Source organism: Amblyraja radiata, chromosome 4, assembly GCF_010909765.2.
Source record: "Amblyraja radiata isolate CabotCenter1 chromosome 4, sAmbRad1.1.pri, whole genome shotgun sequence".
Lineage (NCBI taxonomy): Eukaryota > Metazoa > Chordata > Chondrichthyes > Rajiformes > Rajidae > Amblyraja > Amblyraja radiata.
Genome location: NC_045959.1, coordinates 49,258,574 through 49,278,218, shown reverse-complemented (window position 1 = coordinate 49,278,218; position 19,645 = coordinate 49,258,574). Strand labels below are relative to the sequence as shown.

The 19,645-nt window shown below is 43.2% G+C and overlaps 1 protein-coding gene across 4 annotated transcripts in view; it reads right to left on the bottom strand.

Moving 5' to 3' along the window:
* Window positions 1-318: 318 nt before the first annotated feature.
* The window catches only part of arfgef1 (ADP ribosylation factor guanine nucleotide exchange factor 1), a 179,765-nt gene continuing 160,438 nt past the window's right edge, over window positions 319-19,645 (bottom strand). For all 4 annotated transcript variants that reach the window (XM_033019361.1, XM_033019362.1, XM_033019364.1 and 1 more), the window contains 6 exons: window positions 18,730-18,886; window positions 14,765-14,904; window positions 11,481-11,649; window positions 8,057-8,195; window positions 4,910-5,027; window positions 319-1,824 (listed from right to left, as the gene is read on the bottom strand). In XM_033019361.1, the coding sequence (XP_032875252.1) occupies window positions 1,660-1,824; window positions 4,910-5,027; window positions 8,057-8,195; window positions 11,481-11,649; window positions 14,765-14,904; window positions 18,730-18,886 (888 nt within the window). In that variant the 3' untranslated portion in view covers window positions 319-1,659. The remainder of the gene's footprint in view (window positions 1,825-4,909; window positions 5,028-8,056; window positions 8,196-11,480; window positions 11,650-14,764; window positions 14,905-18,729; window positions 18,887-19,645) is intronic.

Genomic DNA, 19,645 nt, shown 5'->3' with positions numbered 1-19,645 from the left:
TACTTGGCAGTTTGGGCTGAAGATGATCCAAATGCTTCAATTTAATCTGCAATCATATTTTGCGTGCCACCATAGCAGAAGATGGGAATTTCATGAAGCCTCTACTTCCTGTGCTTGCCTCTACTGTGTCTGATACATGTGTATTTTAAAAGTACTAGAAGCGTCATAAATCCTTTAAAATCCCACTTTAAACATTCAAGGTCCTTCAAAATGACAGCAGATATAAATTGTTCATTTAGGTTAAATCTAAACACTGCATGCTGAAAATCATGTAAATGAAAGGTCAACATATTACCAACCAAAATAGGACTGCACTGGTAAAAGAGAGTTCAAAACTTTATTGAGCTATGACCTGATTAGAATACGCCAGATGATAACCAATATTGTACAGAAAGTTGTACTTTTTTTTACATAGAAAACTTTACATGTCTGTACCATATATATTTCATCCTTCTCCAAATATTTATTTTCTACATCCACAGTGACTAGGAATGCTTGGAACTCTTGTATCCATTTCGTTTTTATTAAAGCCCAGTTCACAGCCTTTTAATAGTTAGATTTCAATATATTTCATCATCCCAAACTGATTCATTATTCAATATATTTAATTTAACATCAATTTTATACATAGACAGTAGAACCTACATCAAACATGGACACAGTTTTGTCAGTGCAGATGCACCTCAGATCAACTTGCAATGATTCAAGTTCCAGTTGACAGGATCAATCATATTGTTTAAATAATAGGCCCTATTCTGTAATATACAGGTAGGGGAAAACTCATCTTCATTGACAGGGTGACCATTTCACTAATTATATTAATGTAATGGCCTTAGTGCCTCCTTCCACTAATAATCAAGCACAAAGCTCCCGGGGTCCGCTGTATCTGCATGAGCAATATTAAAGAAAATTTTAAAATATTCACAAAAGCCAAAAGCAAAAACAACCCAGTGCATATAATGAACAACAAAATAGCAGTGACTCCAACACATTAACAGAAAATAATAAAAATAAGAGAAACCCATTCCAGAAGGACTATATAGTGTTAAAATTGTATTTTACAGATTTGTATCTCTGTACAACAGATTTCACAGAAGGATGGTCAATATAACCTTAAAGATCTTGAGCTGTGCAAACAAAAAGTAATTACTGGATAATGCTCAAGAGATCTGCTAGTATCAATAACAAATTCAAAATTAATTATCTTTTCCAACCTGCCTGTAAGATGCAACAAGATTTTATTTCCCTTACAGTATATATATTACTCACTGTCAAACTACAGTATTCATTTAAATATTTCTCCATTATAGGATGTTCACTGTGTCCTGTTCATGTTCTGTCTTTGAGTCCCAGTGTGCATTGACACACTCACGACATTCCAAAATGTGACTAAACCACAAAATGTTGATTCCATGCTCAGCACGTGACAGCACTCAGTCTTTACCTTCAGATAATTAATTCAATGAAATAAAGCAGTTTGAACTAAGTTTACAGTTCACTTATGTGCATCGCTAGGCAGGTCAAATTAACAGATGTAAGCACCATCCTTTTCAAAAGATCAAGGAGGGATTGAGGCATAAGGAGAGAATTAAAGCAGGCAAAAAGCCTGGTCCTTTTCTGATTTACAGACAAAAATGCCCCGGCTAAGATCGATTTTCATTACTTGTTGGTGGATCCATGCTCTTGCTCAGACGGATGAGATATTTTAAAGACTAAACCAATTCGGAGATAAAATTTGCGTAGAACTGCTCTCAACTCGGGAATCAGATTGAACTGCATAATTTCACACAGAAGGGGGTAATACCTCGATGCATGGGTCTTGAACTGTAATGGAAACAGAGAGAATAGATCATTTTAAAATGACATCATTCCAAGGACACATCAATACAGAGTAGTTCTGCACATATTTAAACAGGTATAATCAATCATCTTCTTATTGCGTATGGCGTGCACAGCCTAAAGTTGTCGATCAATGGTAGACATCCAGGTCAGGCCAGGACACAGCATCAGTTACTGGGTGGATGGCTTTAATGCCACGAGGAAAAAGCCTCAGCGAGCAATCATTCACGATGTGTGGGATGGTCTGTTCTGGATGTCCGCAGTCGCAAGCAGGGCTGTCTGTCATCCCCCACTTATGCAGGTGATGGGCTGTTCTTGCATGAAGGGTGCTGATTCTGTTCAGGGTTAGCCATTGCTTGCGATGGAGGTCAAACCCCAGTGGTTTCAATGTGGGGTCTGTGATGACCTCTCCGTTGTTGGTGTTGGCATCTTTCCAGGCTCTGCGTCACTCAGTCTTGGAGTCAAAGTCTTTCAGGGATTTAACGGAAGACCAGAAGGGTTTGCAAGACTTCAGGTGCATGTTGGGCAGATATTGGTTATCTGTTATCGGTATAATCAATGCACCTAATGCTATTCCATTTGTGAATCATCTGATTACTTTCAAATGCAACCTATTCTAACAGAACTGAAGTAAAACCAAATGGTGTTGCCATATGCAAGCTGTTCCCCATATCCTCAATGCTACTTTGCTTCTCAGTTCCGATACGCACTGATATTCTGTACAATTAACCTTCATGTTTCTTTTGTGCTAGTATTACGGCTATTCATTTATTTAATTTTTAAAAGACATTATAGATTATCTGTGTGTATTGAGTTTATGGGCCTATTAAGCTGCTGCAAGGAAAAATATTTGTTAATCTGTTATCGACATAACTCTTAACAAGTGTGGGCGATATTTGCTCCATTTTCTCACAATATTAATACAATGGCTTTGCTGAAACTTGAATCCATTTACACTGATAAGATGGCAATGGGCACTCTGAACTAGTTACAATGATGAATGGCAAGACTGATATGGGCATATTTCAATAAAACAAATAAAATAATAAAATAAAATTCAATAAAATAAAAGGACCATCGTGCCGTGGCCTCTTGATGGGAGCCGCCTCCGACCACCGGCCCCAAGCCACTGGTGGACGCTAGACAAAGGGCTGGTAGGATTGGGGGGGGTGATCTAACTTCCCGCGCCTTCAAGGTCAGCTGTGGGAGGAACCTCCTGGGGCACGTAAGCTGAAGGACTGGAAAGGAGAGGGACAGCTTGCTGGCGAACTGTAGGAGGGGGAGATGCGGTGGATAGACCATGGAGACCATGGAGAGGTGGCTTTTCAGCTCCCTGAAAGTGGCAATACAAGTAGATAGAGTGGTAAGAAGGACGTATTCATGCTTGCCTTCATCAGTCGGCGTACTGAATATAAGTCAGGAATTCACGTTGCATCTTTATAGGACTTTGGTTAGGCCGCATTGGGAGAACTGTGTGCAGTTCTGAGCACCCCATTATAAGGAGGATGTGGAGGCTTTAGGTTTACCAGATTCTGCTTGGATTAGAAGCTACTAGATATAAGGAGAGGTTGGACAAACTTGGATTGTTTTCAGCAACAGAGGCTGAATGAAGACCTGATGACACAAGAAGCTGGAGTAACTCAGTGGGTCAGGCAGCATTTCTGGAGATAAGAGCGAATAGCTTTAGGAAGAGATGGACAAAGTTAAAAGGTGATGTGTGGGGAAAGGTTTTTTTTACACAGAGTGGTGGATAGAAACATAGAAATTAGGTGCAGGAGTAGGCCATTCGGCCCTTCGAGCCTGCACCGCCATTCAATATGATCATGGCTGATCATCCAACTCAGTATCCCGTACCTGCCTTCTCTCCATACCCTCTGATCCCCTTAGCCACAAGGGCCACATCTAACTCCGTCTTAAATATAGCCAATGAACTGGCCTCGACTACCCTCTGTGGCAGGGAGTTCCAGAGATTCACCACTCTCTGTGTGAAAAAAGTTCTTCTCATCTCGGTTTTAAAGGATTTCCCCCTTATCCTTAAGCTGTGACCCCTTGTCCTGGACTTCCCCAACATCGGGAGCAATCTTCCTGCATCTAGCCTGTCCAACCCCTTAAGAATTTTGTAAGTTTCTATAAGATCCCCTCTCAATCTCCTAAATTCTAGAGAGTATAAACCAAGTCTATCCAGTCTTTCTTCATAAGACAGTCCTGACATCCCAGGAATCAGTCTGGTGAACCTTCTCTGCACTCCCTCTATGGCAATAATGTCCTTCCTCAGATTTGGAGACCAAAACTGTACGCAATACTCCAGGTGTGGTCTCACCAAGACCCTGCACAACTGCAGTAGAACCTCCCTGCTCCTATACTCAAATCCTTTTGCTATGAAAGCTAACATACCATTCGCTTTCTTCACTGCCTGCTGCACCTGCATGCCCACTTTCAATGACTGGTGTACCATGACACCCAGGTCTCGCTGCATCTCCCCTTTTCCTAGACGGCCACCATTTAGATAATAGTCTGCTTTCCTGTTTTTGCCACCAAAATGGATAACCTCACATTTATCCACATTATACTGCATCTGCCAAACATTTGCCCACTCACCCAGCCTATCCAAGTCACCTTGCAGTCTCCTAGCTGTCTGGGACATGCTCCTAGCTGTCTGGGACATGCTCGCATGGGGGTTAATAGAGGCAGATACGATCTTGGTATTTAAGAGGGGTTTAAGAGTTGATCGAGGTTGGAAACAAATCTTTTGAAAAGGTCAACAACTCACAGGCAACTTCATTATACCTTGGCATTGGAAAATAAATGTTTATACGAAATACAGGTTCGTCAGATTTGTAAGCCAGAGCAACAGGTTTCTAGTAAAAATGGTAAGCAAATCTGTCGCAATATGTTTAACTGCTAGCCACCCTCAGCCAACATCTCACACACTTTTGAAAACTAGGAACGACTCTATATCAAGTCAGGAGTGTTTAATTGTCATATGTAGCGATAGCGGAACTACAAACACTGACCTTAAATAACAAAATAATTTGTTTTCAGAAATTGGAATTTTAAGTCTGTTTCTTACCCTTTCATCATCTATTTTGAGGACTTTAGTTAAAAATAGTAGGAGGAGATTGGTCCAGGCTTCTCGATGACTTTCTGAGGTAAGTGTCAGGAAGTAGCTGAGAGCTTCACTGCAAACACTAGTGAAAGAAAATAGCAGGAATTAATCAATCAAGTACAATTCTCAAAATTAGTATTAAATGTGCATTATCCTAGAAGCGGGACAAGCAACATCTCTGGAGAGGAGGAATGGGTGACTTTTCAGGTCGAGACCCATCTTCAGACTGATGTCGGGAGTGGTCGGTACAGAGATAGAATGTAGACGGAGACAGTAAGACTGGTGGGGGAATTGGGAAGGGAGAGGGGATGGAGAGCGAGGGAAAGCTAGGGCTATTTGAAGTTAGATAAGTCAATGTTCATACTGCTGTAAGCTACCCAAGCAAAATATGAGGTGCTGCTCCTCCAATTTGCGCTGGGCTTCACTCTGACAATGGAGGACGCCCAGGACAGAAAGGTCAGATTGGGAACGGAGTGGAAGTTAAAGTGCTGAGCAACTGGGAGATCAGGTAGGTCAAGGCAGCCCACTACTGGCCACATCTTCCCATCTCAGCCCCTTTCCCTCCGCAATTTCCTGGTCAACTCGTCCCTTCTCACCCAAACCACCCCCTCCCAGGTACTTTCCCCAGCAACCACAGGAGATGACACACCTGTCCCTTTACCTTCCCCCTCGACACCGTCCAAGGACCCGACAGTCTTTTCAGATGAGGCAGAGGTTCACCTACACCTCCTCCAACCTCATCTACTGTATCCGCTATTCCAGGTGTCAACTCCTGTACATCGGCAAGGCTCAGCGCATGCTCGACGATCATTTCGTTGAACACCTCCGGTCAGTCTGCCTTAACCTACCTGATCTCCTGGTTGCTCAGCAGTTTAATTTCCCCCATTCCCAATCTGACTGTTCTGTCTTGGGCTTCCCCCATTTTCAGAGTGAGGCCCAGCGCAAATAAGCGAATTTGGGATTCCGAAAAACGCAAGGAATCATGGGATTTGTCAAAGGTCATGCGCAATAAAGAAAAAGCGAACAAAGCGCTGGATGTATAAATTCTTATCTTTATTCATAATTTATGTGTAAAATTATTTAAACTGAGGAACGCGGGTGCTAGGTAGCGGGAGAGCGGGGTGTCACAGCGATAAAGAAGGGGCAGATGCGAGTGGGAGACGGGGAGAGACTGGACCGGCGGAGAGACATTATCGGCTGCTGCGCAAACCGACCCGCGCCTGATCCGCAGACAGGATCGAATCCGGGTCCTAGGCGCTGCCGAACCGCCACTGGACCGTCCCCCCACCGGTCCCCCCCCCTCCCCCTAGTGACCCTGGGGGTGACCCTAGACTGGTGGGACACCGGCCCGGAGCAGCGGTGATCCCAGGCCCACAGCCAGTGAGGAGAAGCAGCGCCAACCCCAGCTCAACTCCGCCTGCCTCGCTGGGCCAACTGACAACCACGGAGCGACGAGGAACCAGCCTGGAGCAGCAGCGGCCGACCCCGCCGGGCCAACCCTCAGCCAACGTGGAGAAGAAGCGCCAACTCCAGCCCAATCTCGCTCCAACTCTCAAGGAATCCGCTCTCTGACGGGCCGGGGACTGACAGCCGCACCTCCCGCTCCACCCAGTGGCCGCCGGCCAACCCCCGGCGCTGGCAAAAGCCGAGCACCAGCCATCAACAGGGACACACACAAAACGCTGCAGCAACTCAGCGGGACAGCAGCATCCCCGGAGAAAAGGAATGGCTGGCGTTTCGGGTCGAGACACTTCTCCAGAGATGTTGCCAGACTCGCCGAGCCATCGCAGCATCTTGTGTGCATCCCCGATGACACGTGCTCGGCCCCTGCCGGCACCGAGGGGGCTACCCGACAGCCACTGGACAAGGCAAGAGGCGCAGCCGACGATCCCCGGGAGCCGGGGAACGGGCCCCCCGGGAGCTGGAGCAGAGCCGAGACGAGCCAGGGCCAGCGCCCCCCCCCCCCCCCCCCCCCCCCGTGGCGGCTGCAAATCCGGGGCCACCACCGCTCCGGGCCGGCGCACTGCCAGCCCAGGTGCTGCTGGCCAACCCGAAGGGACAGGCAAAGACAAGCGAACCGCCAGCCCAGGGCCACCCCGGACACCTACGGCCGCCCCGGGACAGGGACGCGACAGCCGGGAGGGGACGGGGACGGCCCAGCAGCAACTCAACAGTGCCCGCAGCGCTGGAGACCCGGGCCCAACCCTGATTATGGACGAAATGCAGGCCTGCACACACGCAGCAGCACAGAGAATGTCGAGAATGTTTATCGCGAGTGACCTATAATCTGGGCATGCGCAGTCGGAATACCGAACTCGCTTATTGGAGGACTAGCAACTCATATTTTGCTTGGGTAGCTTACACCCCAGCGGTACAAACATTGACCTCTAACTTCAAGTAGCCCTTGCTTTCCATCTCTCTCCATCCCCTCCTCCTTCCCAGTTCTCCCACCAGTCTTATTGTCTCCGACTACATTCTATCTCTGTCCCGCCCACTCCCCTGGCATCAGCCTGAATGGTCTTAACCCAAAATGTCACCCATTCCTTCTCTCCAGAGTTACTGCCTGAGTTACTCCAGTAATTTGCGTCTACCTTCAATTTAAACCAGCATCTGCAGTTCTTTCTTACATAATTAAATATATAAATTAGCTATTACCTGGCAAGTCCTTTCATTCATTTAAATGGTATCATTGTTCCAATGCGAAGCCTAACCGGGCACAGTCGTGAGGGCTTGTGAATCACTGCAAGTTTGTACGACTGTACTCTGAGATCAATGTGTGGGAAGGAACTGCCGATGCTGGTTTCCACTGAAGATAAACATAAAATGCTGATGTAACTCAGCAGGACAGGCAGCATCTCTGGAGAGAATGGGTGACGTTTCGGATCGAGGCCCTTCTTCCATCAACATTGATGAGCAGTTCACAAATCACCAGTAAAAGCAGCAGGTTTGCACAAAAATCCTGAAAATTGGCATATTTATCCCGGTAGGAACCTGGGTAATGTGTATGATTTTATTTACCCTCTTCTATTTTTTCATAATGTTCATTTAATGAAGCAGAAGCATCAAAACCAACTGCTAATTTTATAACTAGTCATAAGAATTGCTACTTACTTAAGTAATCTATGCTGAACTTCCGCCCAGGCATCACTCCGCTTTTTATCTGTGTACATACGAAACAAGATACGTAGGCCACAAGCAACACTGCTGGTCTCTTGTTTTAAAAGATTGGGCTTTGATTTGCCTTTGAAACCTGTGTGAACAGAAAAGATACCGAATAAAGCAAAAATTCTGCATCTGCTGAAGAAGTCATATTGAGTTTTGTAACGGAATTATTTACCAACTAGAACAACATGTGAAATAAATTCAGCATTATAACACTGATTAACTTCGACTAAGATTTTGCATTTGCCACAATATTAAAATGTCAGCAGGCTCAATTGGTTACATTCTTGCCTGTCACAATTGAGTAATTTGATACCAAAAGTCAGAGATGACACAGCATTGAGAATGGTATACGCAAGGTTAACTCTTCAAATTAGATGTTATATCAAGATTTTTTTCTGCTCTCTCAGGTAAAATGAAAACTAAAACAATGCCTCTATTTTCAAATATATTATTTTCAGTATTGTTTCAGGTGTTTATTCCTCAATAAGGGAAGGCCTGGTCATTATCACAATACCACATATGGGAATCTGCTGTGTGTAAGGTGACTGTTTTTTACAACAGTAGCCTAATAGCACAAAAAAACAATGCAGGGAACGTGAAATAAACAAAAAAATGCTGTCAGCACAGCGGCGCAGCAGTAGAGTTGCCACCTTGCAGCGCTGGGTTCATTCCTGACTACGGGTACTGTCTAGAGTTTGTATGTTCTCCCTGTGATGGCTTGGGTTTTCTCGGGGTACTCAGGCTTCCTCCACATTCCAAAGATGTACATGTTTGTAGGTTATTTGGCTTCTGTAAATTGTCCCTAATGTGTAGGATAGAACTAGTGTACAGGTAATCGTTGGTCGGTGCAGACTTGGTGGACCTAAGGGCCTGTTTCACTGCTGTATCTCTAAACTAAACATGCAACATCTGTGGAGATAGAAACAAACATTTCTTGTGCGTTCTCATGCCAGTTTACTGTTGTGAAAATCTTTCATAGTTGCTGCCTGATCTGCTAAGTATTTCCTGTATTATTACATCAATAATAAAAAAAGCTCCATGTGCAGTAAATTGCTTAGGTCTTTCAGAAAAAAGTGTAAATGGTGCCATATGTATTTTTTTTTTAAATGGACATTACAATGATAAATTTGGATTATGATTCTACTATTTTTCATTCGAAAACAAATAACTAACTTAAATAACTTAATTAAACTAACTTAAATTTCTACAACACAGCTGATCCACTATTCTTTGAATACAAGCGTAGGTAGGAATTGCAGATAGCTGGTTTACACCAAAGATAGGCACAAAATGCTGGAGTAACTCAGCGGGAGAGGCAGCATCTCTGGAGAGAAGGAATGGCTGACGTTTCGGGCCAAGAACTTTCTTCAGACTGAGAATCAGGGGGAAAGGGAAACTAGAGATATGGAAGGATACAAGGAGCATGCAAGGTGTGAAAAGGAGATATCAAAGCAGACCAACATCAAGGAAATGTACAATGGTTCATTGTTGGCTGAGGCCCAGGACAGAAAGGTCAGTATGGGAATGGGAGGGGGAGTTAAAATGGTTAGCAACTGGGAGATCACGTGGGCCCGGGCGGACTGAGCGCAGGTGTTCAGTGAAACGATCGCCGAGCCTGCGCTTGGTCTCGCTGATATATAGGAGTCCACATCACCTTATCCAGAACAAGGGGTCACAGTTTAAGGATAAGGGGGAAATCTTTTAGGACCGAGATGAGGAAAACATTTTTCACACAGAAAGTGGTGAATCTGTGGAATTCTCTGCCACAGAAGGTAGTTGAGGCCAGTTCATTGGCTATATTTAAGAGTGAGTTAGATGTGGCCCTTGTGGCTAAAGGGATCAGGGGGTATGGAGAGAAGGCAGGTACAGGATACCGAGTTGGATGATCAGCCATGATCATATTGAATGGCGGTGCAGGCTCGAAGGGCCGAATGGCCTACTCCTGCACCTATTTTCTATGTTTCTATGTTTATATCTACTATATCCGCTGTTCTCAGTGTGGACTTTATATCAGCGTGACCAAGCGCAGACTCAGCGATCATTTCGCCTAACACCTTCACTCAGTCTGCCTTGGGCTGCGTGTCTCCCGGTTGCCAAACACTTTAACACTCCCTACTTTGCATGAAATATGCATACACCCTATCTATTTGCCTCATTATCTTATACACCTCCATAAGATCAGCCCTCAGCCTCCTGTGCTCCAAGGAATAAAAAGCCTTAGCCTACCCAATCTCTCCCTATAACTCAGTCTTTGTAATATCCTTGTATACCTTCTCTGCACTCTTTCCGGCTTAACAACATCCTTCCTATAGCAGGGTAAAGAAAACTGAACACAATACTCCAAATGCAGCCTGTTTTGTACAACTGTGACAAAACATCCCCACTTCTATGCTCAATATCTTGACTGATGGAGGGCAATATATCGAAAGTCTTCTTGAGCATCCGATCTACATGTGACGCCATTTTTAAGGAACTATGTACCTGCACTCCTCGATCTGTCTGTTCTCCAACACTCCCCAGGGACCTGCCATTCACTGTGAAAGTCCTGTCCTGGTTTGACAAACCAAGATGCAACTTCTCACACTTACCTGCAATAAACTCTATTAATCATTCCTCAGTCCACTTGCCCAACTGATGAAGATCCTACTGTCATTTTTGATAATCAACTTCGCTATTTACGATACCACCCATGATAGTGCCATCTGGAAATTTACTAATCATGCCTTGCACTTTCTCATCCAAATCATTGATATAAACCATAAACAGTAATGGCCAAGCATCGATCTCTGAAGCACACCACCAGTCACAGGCCTTCAGGCGGAAAAACAATCTTCCACCATCACCTTCTGGATCCTTCCATGAAGCCAATTCTCTCTCAAGTTGGCTAGCTCTCCCTGGGTTCTGTGATCTAACCGTCCAGAGCAGCATATCATGTGAAACCTTATCAAATGCAATGCTAAATCCTGTAAGGACAACGATTATGGCTTTGCCTCGATTAACTTATTTGGTTCCTTCTTCGAAAAAACTCAGTCAGATTTGTAAGACACAATCTCCCATGTACAAAACCTTGCTGACTATTCCTAATCAGTCTCTGCTTATCCAAAAGCATATCTTATCCCTCAGAATCCTCTCCGGTAACTTGCCTTCCACAGATATTGGACTCAGTGGTCTATGGTTCCCAGGATTTTCCATGCAGCCCTCTTAGATAGAAGTACAACATTAGCCACCATCCAGTCTTTTATTAGAACCAATGATGAGCAGGCTTGTGCAATTGGTTTCATCATAACATTGTAGCTATGGTATAGAAGTAAAAGCCTTTTCTATCAGCAATGTGTGGATAATTTCATAACATTCAAGGCACAGTACAAACCTGCTTTCCACAGTGCAGTCCTCTGCTCATTGTTGGAATTAAAGGACTTGGCAAATCGATGAGACTCCAGTAGACAGTCAAGGAGTTTGAAAAGTTGTTTTGAAGTTAGATAATGATACATTCCCTGGTCTTGCTTCTCAATGTGCACATCAGCATCTATTGCATCCCTCTGTAAATGACAAAGAACAATGAATTCACTTATTTTTGATATTCAGATCAGTTCTGAACCCATATGACCAAGTCACTGTTAAACCGCTGCATCTTAATCTTCTGATAAGCCTACCATGGGGGACTTTATCAAATGCCTTACTAAAATCCATATAGACAACATCCACCACCATTGATCTCTTTTGTCACCTCCTCAAACAACTCAATCAAGTCACTGAACCACGACCTGCAGTATTCAAACCTATCTAAACTATTGCAACATTTAAGAAACATTTAGACAGATACATTGGTAGGACAGGTTTATTAGGATACGACTTTTGTAGATGGGTCATGTGGGCTGGTGTCGGCAAGTTGGGCCGGAGGGGCCTGTTTCCACGCTGTAAAACTCTATGACTCTATATGTTGACTGTATCTAATTAACCCATTCCTTTCCAAATGGGAGTAAATCCTATCCCAACTAATCTTCTCCAATAGCCTCCCTACCACTGGCGTGAGGTTCACCAACCTATTATTCCCTGGATTCTCACTACTTAAATAAAGGAACATCATTAGCTACTCTCCAGAACGTTGCCTGTGTCTTGATATGACACAAAGGTCATCATTAAGGCTCATGCAATCTCCTCACTTGCCTCTCTCAATAACCTGGGATAAATCCCATCATGTCCTAGGGATTCGTCCACCCTAATGCTCTTCAAGACCCCCAAAGCCACCTCCTTCTTAATCTCAAGATGCCCTTCCATATTAGTATTCTCCACACTGATATCACTGTCCTCCAACTTGGTGAAAACAGATGCAGAGGATGCGTTTAGTACCTCGCCTACATCCCAGACACCAAGCACAACTTTACTTCTTAATCCTTGACCGGTCCTACCTTCTCCCTGGTTACCCTCTTGTTTTTAATACAAGTGGGGAAAAGCTTTGGGATTTTCTTTAATCCAACTTGCCAATGCCATTTTGTGACCCCATATGATCCTTCTATTCACCCGCCTGAATTCTTTCCACCTTTTTTAAATATTTCTCAAGGACCCTATTTGATTCCATCCTCTTAAATCATGCATGTGCTTCCTTTTTCTTTTTGACCAAATTTACAACCACTTTGGTGATCTAAGGTTCCCTTACTTCACCATCCTCATCATACTCCTCACTAGATAATGTCAGTTTTGAATTTCAATCAACTGGTCTTTAAACAATCCTCACATTAGATGTAGACTTACCCAATAACAATTGCCCCAATGTATCCTCCCGAGCTCCTGGCTAATAAAGTTGTAGTTTGCCTTACTTCAATTTAGTACTTTCCCGCTAAGTCCAGCCTTCTCCCTACTTGAAACAATCTTAAAACTATGAAGTTATGATCACCATCCCCAAAATATCCTTCCGCTAAAACACCAGTCACCCAGCCAGGCTCATTTCTCAACACTACATACAATTATGTTCCCTTCTCGGGTTGGACTGTCCACATACTGTTCAAAAAACACTCTTAGATGCACGCCACAAATTCTGCCCCATCTAAGCCTTTGGCACTGAGCATGTCCCAGTTGTTTTTGCATTTTCTGGAAATCTATCTACATGTCTGTCCCTCTATCTCCCGCTTGTTATCAGGGGCACTATAGTACAATTCCATTAGGATCCCTGCACCTTTCTTATTTTGTAAGCTCTACCCATATCGCCTTCAGCGGACAAACCTTCCAGTTTGTCCTCACCAAGTACCACCGTGGCAGCTTCCCTGATTAGTAGCAGAACTCCACCACCTCTTTTGCTTCTGTTCAATCACGTCGGAAACATTGAAACCGTGGAACGTTCAGCTGCGAGTTGTGTCCCTTTCTCAACCACGTTTCTGCAATGGCCCCAACATCATTGTTCCAAGAACCGACCCAGGCTGCTTGCCCCACAATACCCCTTGCTTTGAAATGAACACACTTCACCCCTTCAGTGTCACCATATTCCTTCACTTCTCCTTGCCTATCCTTCCTTTGAGACTTACTGGTCCTAACCTCCACCTTCCCATCACCCCACCCATTTTCTGACCTACAACTCTGGCCTGCCATTTCACAAACAGTCAGGATACTTGCAACAGTGCATCTTTATAAGTTTGCTGGAGTATTTGGTGACATGCCAAATCGGTTTAAACTTTGAAGAAAGCTATTAACACTCTCCACTGCTGACCCACCATGGAAAACTTCCACGTGGTCTGACAATTTCTCTTTTCTGAAATGAACGAATAGTTCCTTGGTTTTGAGAACATTGTGCAAGGGCTTATTATTACGGCACCACTCAACCAACTATCTGTCTCCTGTATGCTGATTCATCATCTGTGATTCAGCCAACAACAGTGGTGTCATTTGTCAATTTATAGATGGCATAGCAGCTGTGCTTAGCCACACAGTCATGGGAATAAAGAGTTATAAAGGGAATAAAGACAACTAAGCATGCAGCCCAAGGTACATCTGCGTTGATGGTCAGTGAGGAGGTCATGTTGCTACCGATCCACACTGATTGAAATCTGCTGATGAGGAATTCAAAGATCCAGTTGAAAAAGGAGTGCAAAGGCTCAGGCTTTGGAGATTGGGGTGTTTAGCTTTGAGGGGAAGTTTGAGTTTAACCAAGCTGCAGTCGATAAACAACAGCCTTACGTCCGTCTCCCTGTTATCTAGATAGATCAGAGTGTGATAGCACCTGCTGCTGACTTGTTGTAGCAATAGGCAAAATGACAAGCACCACGTTATTTCTAAAGCATGAGTCGATTCACGCCATAACCAACAACAACAGATACCATTTTGAAGCAGGTGCGAACCTCAGACCATAGAAGCGAGAGGTTGAAAATGATCTTGAGTATTCCAGCCAGTTGGTTTCCACAGGTCTTTAGCACTTGGATAGATGTGCTGTCTTGGTCAGAGGCTTTGTGTGGATTCACTCTCTTGGGGGTTATCCAGGTTATTTGGATAACCTCAAATTCAAAGTGAATTCTGTGATAATTGATCTAACCTGTTTAAAAAGATAATTCTTCCACAAGGGTTGAACTTCTTTAGATTGTTTTTGTGAATTACTCAGTGTAATTTCTTGTCATCTTTCAACCAATTAAAAAAACACCTTCCATTTTACAAATGGCTGGTCTATACCTGAGCTGCCGCCAGGTTCTCAGCATCCTCCTTTTTGCTGGTTGCAGGAAAAAAGACAATGTTGTCGATTGTCTGAATTAGTTCCAACTGGACGACACATTTAATGAGAAACGCAGCAAACAATTTTTGTTCTTGTAATTCTAAAGGAAGAAAGTAGTTTGTTTAATCAATCATGACTTGCAATTTTGAACAAATGCAACCAAGAATGTAATCAGCAATTCAATTATAATAAATTATTAGTCGATGGATTATTTAACAATCAGATATGGCAATATACAGTTGTTAAGAAATGTTAAGCCTGGCATAGCCAACTTCAACGATGATTCAAGGATATGCAAGAAACTCTAATTAGAAGAGAGCAGATAACCTGGAGATTTAGAGGATTTGAGGTTATTACAGAGAGAATGAAGCTCAAGGCCATCTTCAAAAATATAAATGAGAATTTTAAAGTTGAGATGTGGCAATCATCATACATAGCCGTGATGTTTGAAATGGACTTGGCACGAATAAACCTCAAATGCTGTGTTATTTAGCACACATTGACAGACCATAATTAATCAAGAGTTAAATTACCCAATAAATGCATTCTTTATTATGTATTTTTTAAATAACTCCTGAAAAATGAAATATATGGACAATTGGGAGCGGCATTGGTCATTTTACTACGAGCACTTACCAGCAGCATGCAAAACTGCACACAGTAAACTGGCCACAGGGAGTTACTATCACATGCCAATTACGTCCATACTGCTGCAGTATTTCTGTAACGCCTGTTCTTACAGCAAGCCAGATCGTTCAATGATGGAGAGTCAACTTTTACTGTGCACAAGCAGAATTTGGATAATCTCAAATGCAAGATGAATTCTGTAATAATCAGGCTACCTTTATTTAAATTTAATCTGCACGTTGATTGGAAAATCAACTTCGGTCAAATTTTCATTAAACTTTAGGTCCACACAGATTTTATCACTACTTCAAAATGTTCTTCTCCTAAAGGCCTCGAGTCATTCTGAACAGGTCCGAAGTAATTAAAAATCAACAGGCATCTCAAATTTTTGCCCAATCCACAGGCTGAATTAAACAGATGAATGGTGAGCACAACCAATTACTACCAATAACTTCACCATAAAAACAGAAAATGTTGGTTAAACAGCATCTGGAGTAAATTAGTAGGCGATTGGAAAGGAAGAGGTAAAGGAAGAGATGTTGTACCCAAAGAGAATACCACTGACACTCTTTGTACGCTCTTCGTCTTCCCCTCTGCAACTTAAAACAAGTTTGTTTGCTCACAATAAAAGGCCCAATAGACAATAGACAATAGATGCAGGAGTAGGCCAATTATCCCTTCGAGCCAGCACCGCCATTTAATGTGATCGTGGGTGATCATCCCCAATCAGTACCCCATTCCTGCCTTCTTCCCATATCCCCTGACTCCGCTATCTTTAAGAGCCCTATCTAGCTCTCTCTTGAAAGAATCCAGAGAACCGCCCTCTGAGGCAGCGAATTCCACAAACTCACAACTCTCTGTGAGAAAAAGGGTTTCCTCGTCTCCATTCTAAATGGCTTCCCCTTATTCTTAAATTGTGGCCCCTGGTTCTGGAATCTCCCAACATCGGGAACATGTTTCCTGCCTCATGTCCAAACCCTTAATAATCTTATATGTTTCAATAAGATATCCTCTCATCCCTCTAAACTCCAGAGTATACAAGCCCAACCGCTCCATTCTCCCAGCATATGACAGTCCCGCCATTCCGGGAATTAACCTTGTAAACCTACGCTGCACTCCCTCACTAGCAAGAATTCATGAAGTTTTCTCTCTCCACAGATATTGCCTGGCAGACAGCTCGTTTCCAACATTTTCACTTTTCATGATAATTGTCTTATAGCTTCACTGAAGAATTTCCACTTAAAAAAGCCTGTTGTAATAATATTTTATACATCTGTACATTGAGAGATTGTGTCATTAAATTACGCGGAGGCAAAAGCGATAATTTTTTCCAGGTCATTTACATGGTTACAAGGTACTTTGGATCTGTCTTCACTAAGGAGGGCACAAACAATCTTCCTGATATAGTAGTGGCCAGAGGATCTGAGGTGACAGAGAAACTGAAGGAAATCCACATTAGGCAGGAAATGGTGTTGGATAGACTGATGGGACTGAAGGCTGATAAATCCCCATGGCCTGATGGTCTGCATCCCAGGGTACTTAAGGAAGTGGCTCTAGAAATCGTGGATGCATTGGTGATAATTTTCCAATGTTCTATAGACTCAGGATCAGTTCCTGTGGATTGGAGGGCCGCTAATGTTATCCCACTTTTTAAGAAAGGCGGGATAACAGGGAATTATAGACCAGCTAGCCTGACATCGGTGGTGGGGAAGATGCTGGAGTCAATTATAAAAGATGTGATAGCCGAACATTTGGAGAGCAGTAACAGAATCGGTCCGGGTCAGCATGGATTTATGAAGGGGAAATCATGCTTGCCTGATCTTCTGGAATTTTTTGAAGATGTAACTAGGAAAATGGACAAGGGAGAACCAGTGGATGTAGTGTACTTGGACTTTCAGCAGGCATTTGATAATGTCCCACATAGGAGATTAGTGGGCAAAATTAGGGCACTAATTTTACCTCCTATTATTATATTTACCCCCTACTATTACCCCCTAAATTACCCCCAATAAAAACCCCTATTGGGGGTAGAGTGCTGACATGGATAGAGAAGTGGTTGGCAGACAGGAAACAAAGAGTAGGGATTAACGGGTCCCTTTCAGAATGGCAGGCAGTGACTAGTGGAGTACCACAAGGCTTGGTGCTGGGACCGCAGCTATTTACAAATACATCAATGATTTGGATAAAGTGATTCAAAGCGACATTAGCAAATTTGCAGATGACACAAAGCTGGGTTGCAATGTGAACTGTGAGGAGGATGCTATGAGAATGCAGGGTGACTTGGACAGGTTGGGGGAGTGGGCAGATGCATGGCAGATGAAGTTTAATGCGGATAAATGTGAGGTTATCCACTTTGGTAGCAAAAACAGGAAGGCAGATTACAAACTAAATGATGTTGGGAAAAGGGGAAGTACAACGGGATCTGGGGGTCCTTGTACATCAGTCTATGAAAGTGAGCATGCAGGTACAGCAGGCAGGGAAGATAGCGAATGGCATGTTGGCATTTATAACAAGAGGAATTGAATATAGGAGCAAAGAGGTTCTTCTGCAGTTGTACAGAGCCCTAGTGAGACCACACCTGGAGTATTGTGTGCAGTCTTGGTCTCCTAATTTGAGGAAGGACATTCTTGCTATTGAGGGAGTGCAGCGTAGGTTTACAAGGTTAATTCCCGGGATGGCGGGACTGTCATATGCTGAGAGGATGGAGCAGTTGGGCTTGTACATTCTGTAGTTTAGAAGGATGAGAGGGTATCTCATTGAAACATATAAGATTGTTAAGGGCTTGGACATGCTAGAGGCAGGAAACATGTTCCCGATGTTGGGGGAGTCCAGAACCAGGGGCCACAGTTTAAGAATAAGGAGTAAGCCATTTAGAACGGAGACGAGGAAACACTTTTTCTCACAGAGAGTGGTGAGTCTGTGGTATTCTCTGCCTCAAAGGGCGGTGCAGGCAGGTTCTCTGGATGCTTTCAAGAGAGAGCTAGATAGGGCACTTAAAAATAGCGGAGTCAGGGGATATGAGGAGAAGGCAGGAACGGGATAATAATTGGGCATGATCAGCCATGATCACATTGAATGGCGGTGATGGCTCGAAGGGCCGAATGGCCTACTCCTGCACCTATTATCTATTGTCTATTAATAATAAACCCCAATACAATACTTGCAAGGTTTCATATTGTAACAAGGATTTCTTTGTGGCATCTATCAGAAGAAGCCTATTATTTAAATTGGGCAGAAAGAGCATTATGTAAAATCTTCATAAAAGAGAAACTTTCAACTTTGTTTGGCTGTGACTCACTTGATGATATCTTAACTTTCGCAGCATCATCACTGGCATTGGATCCAAGACTAAACTGGCTCTGACGCCAGTCTAATGGCACCTTTTCTGTGCTGGTCACAGAGAGTTGATCCTCACCCTTACTCAGGACGTCCACTGATTTTTGAGAAACAGCATCCTAAAAGAAGTAAATAAAATTGTAGTTTTGTTTAGGAGCGGAGATAGTTCAAACTGCAATTTATTATAGAAGTGTGACTTTTTTTTCTTTTCCTTTAGTTTTATTCATATTATATCAAAGTCTAAATATAACAGCGGCTATGCATCACCAATCAAAAATGTATGCTATTAACCTGGAATATCTGATAATGGTCTTAATGAAAACTGACAATGTTGCATAAGCACGCAATAATGCTAACAACAATGATTATATTAAGTGAATGCTCTGTATTATTGTCTATTGCATTCAATGCATATTTCAATAAAGGCAATGCAACTGTGCTATATGTAATGTCATACAAAGGGATCACCTATTTTTTTTTAGTATTGCAAAATATAACAGATAACAGAGCAGAATATACAACAGTGCTGCCAGAGGAGGTAGTTGAGGCAGGGACCGTTGCAACGCTTAAGAAACAATTAGACAGGTACATGGATAGGACAGGTTTGGAGGGAATTGGGCCCAATGCAGGCAGGTGGGACTAGTGTAGATGGGACATGTTGGTCGGTGTGGGAAAGTTGGGCCGAAGGGCCTGTTTCCATAATGTATGACTAATAATTAGAATATATGTATCTATTGAATTGGATTTAAGATTTTGCATAAAAGCATCAGTTTCTCTGAACAGCCTAGTTTAGAACAAACTTGTTTTACTTTGAGCTGATTTTGAATAGCGCAACCTCGACACAGGCTATGAGCCTAATTTCCAAGAATGTAACACTC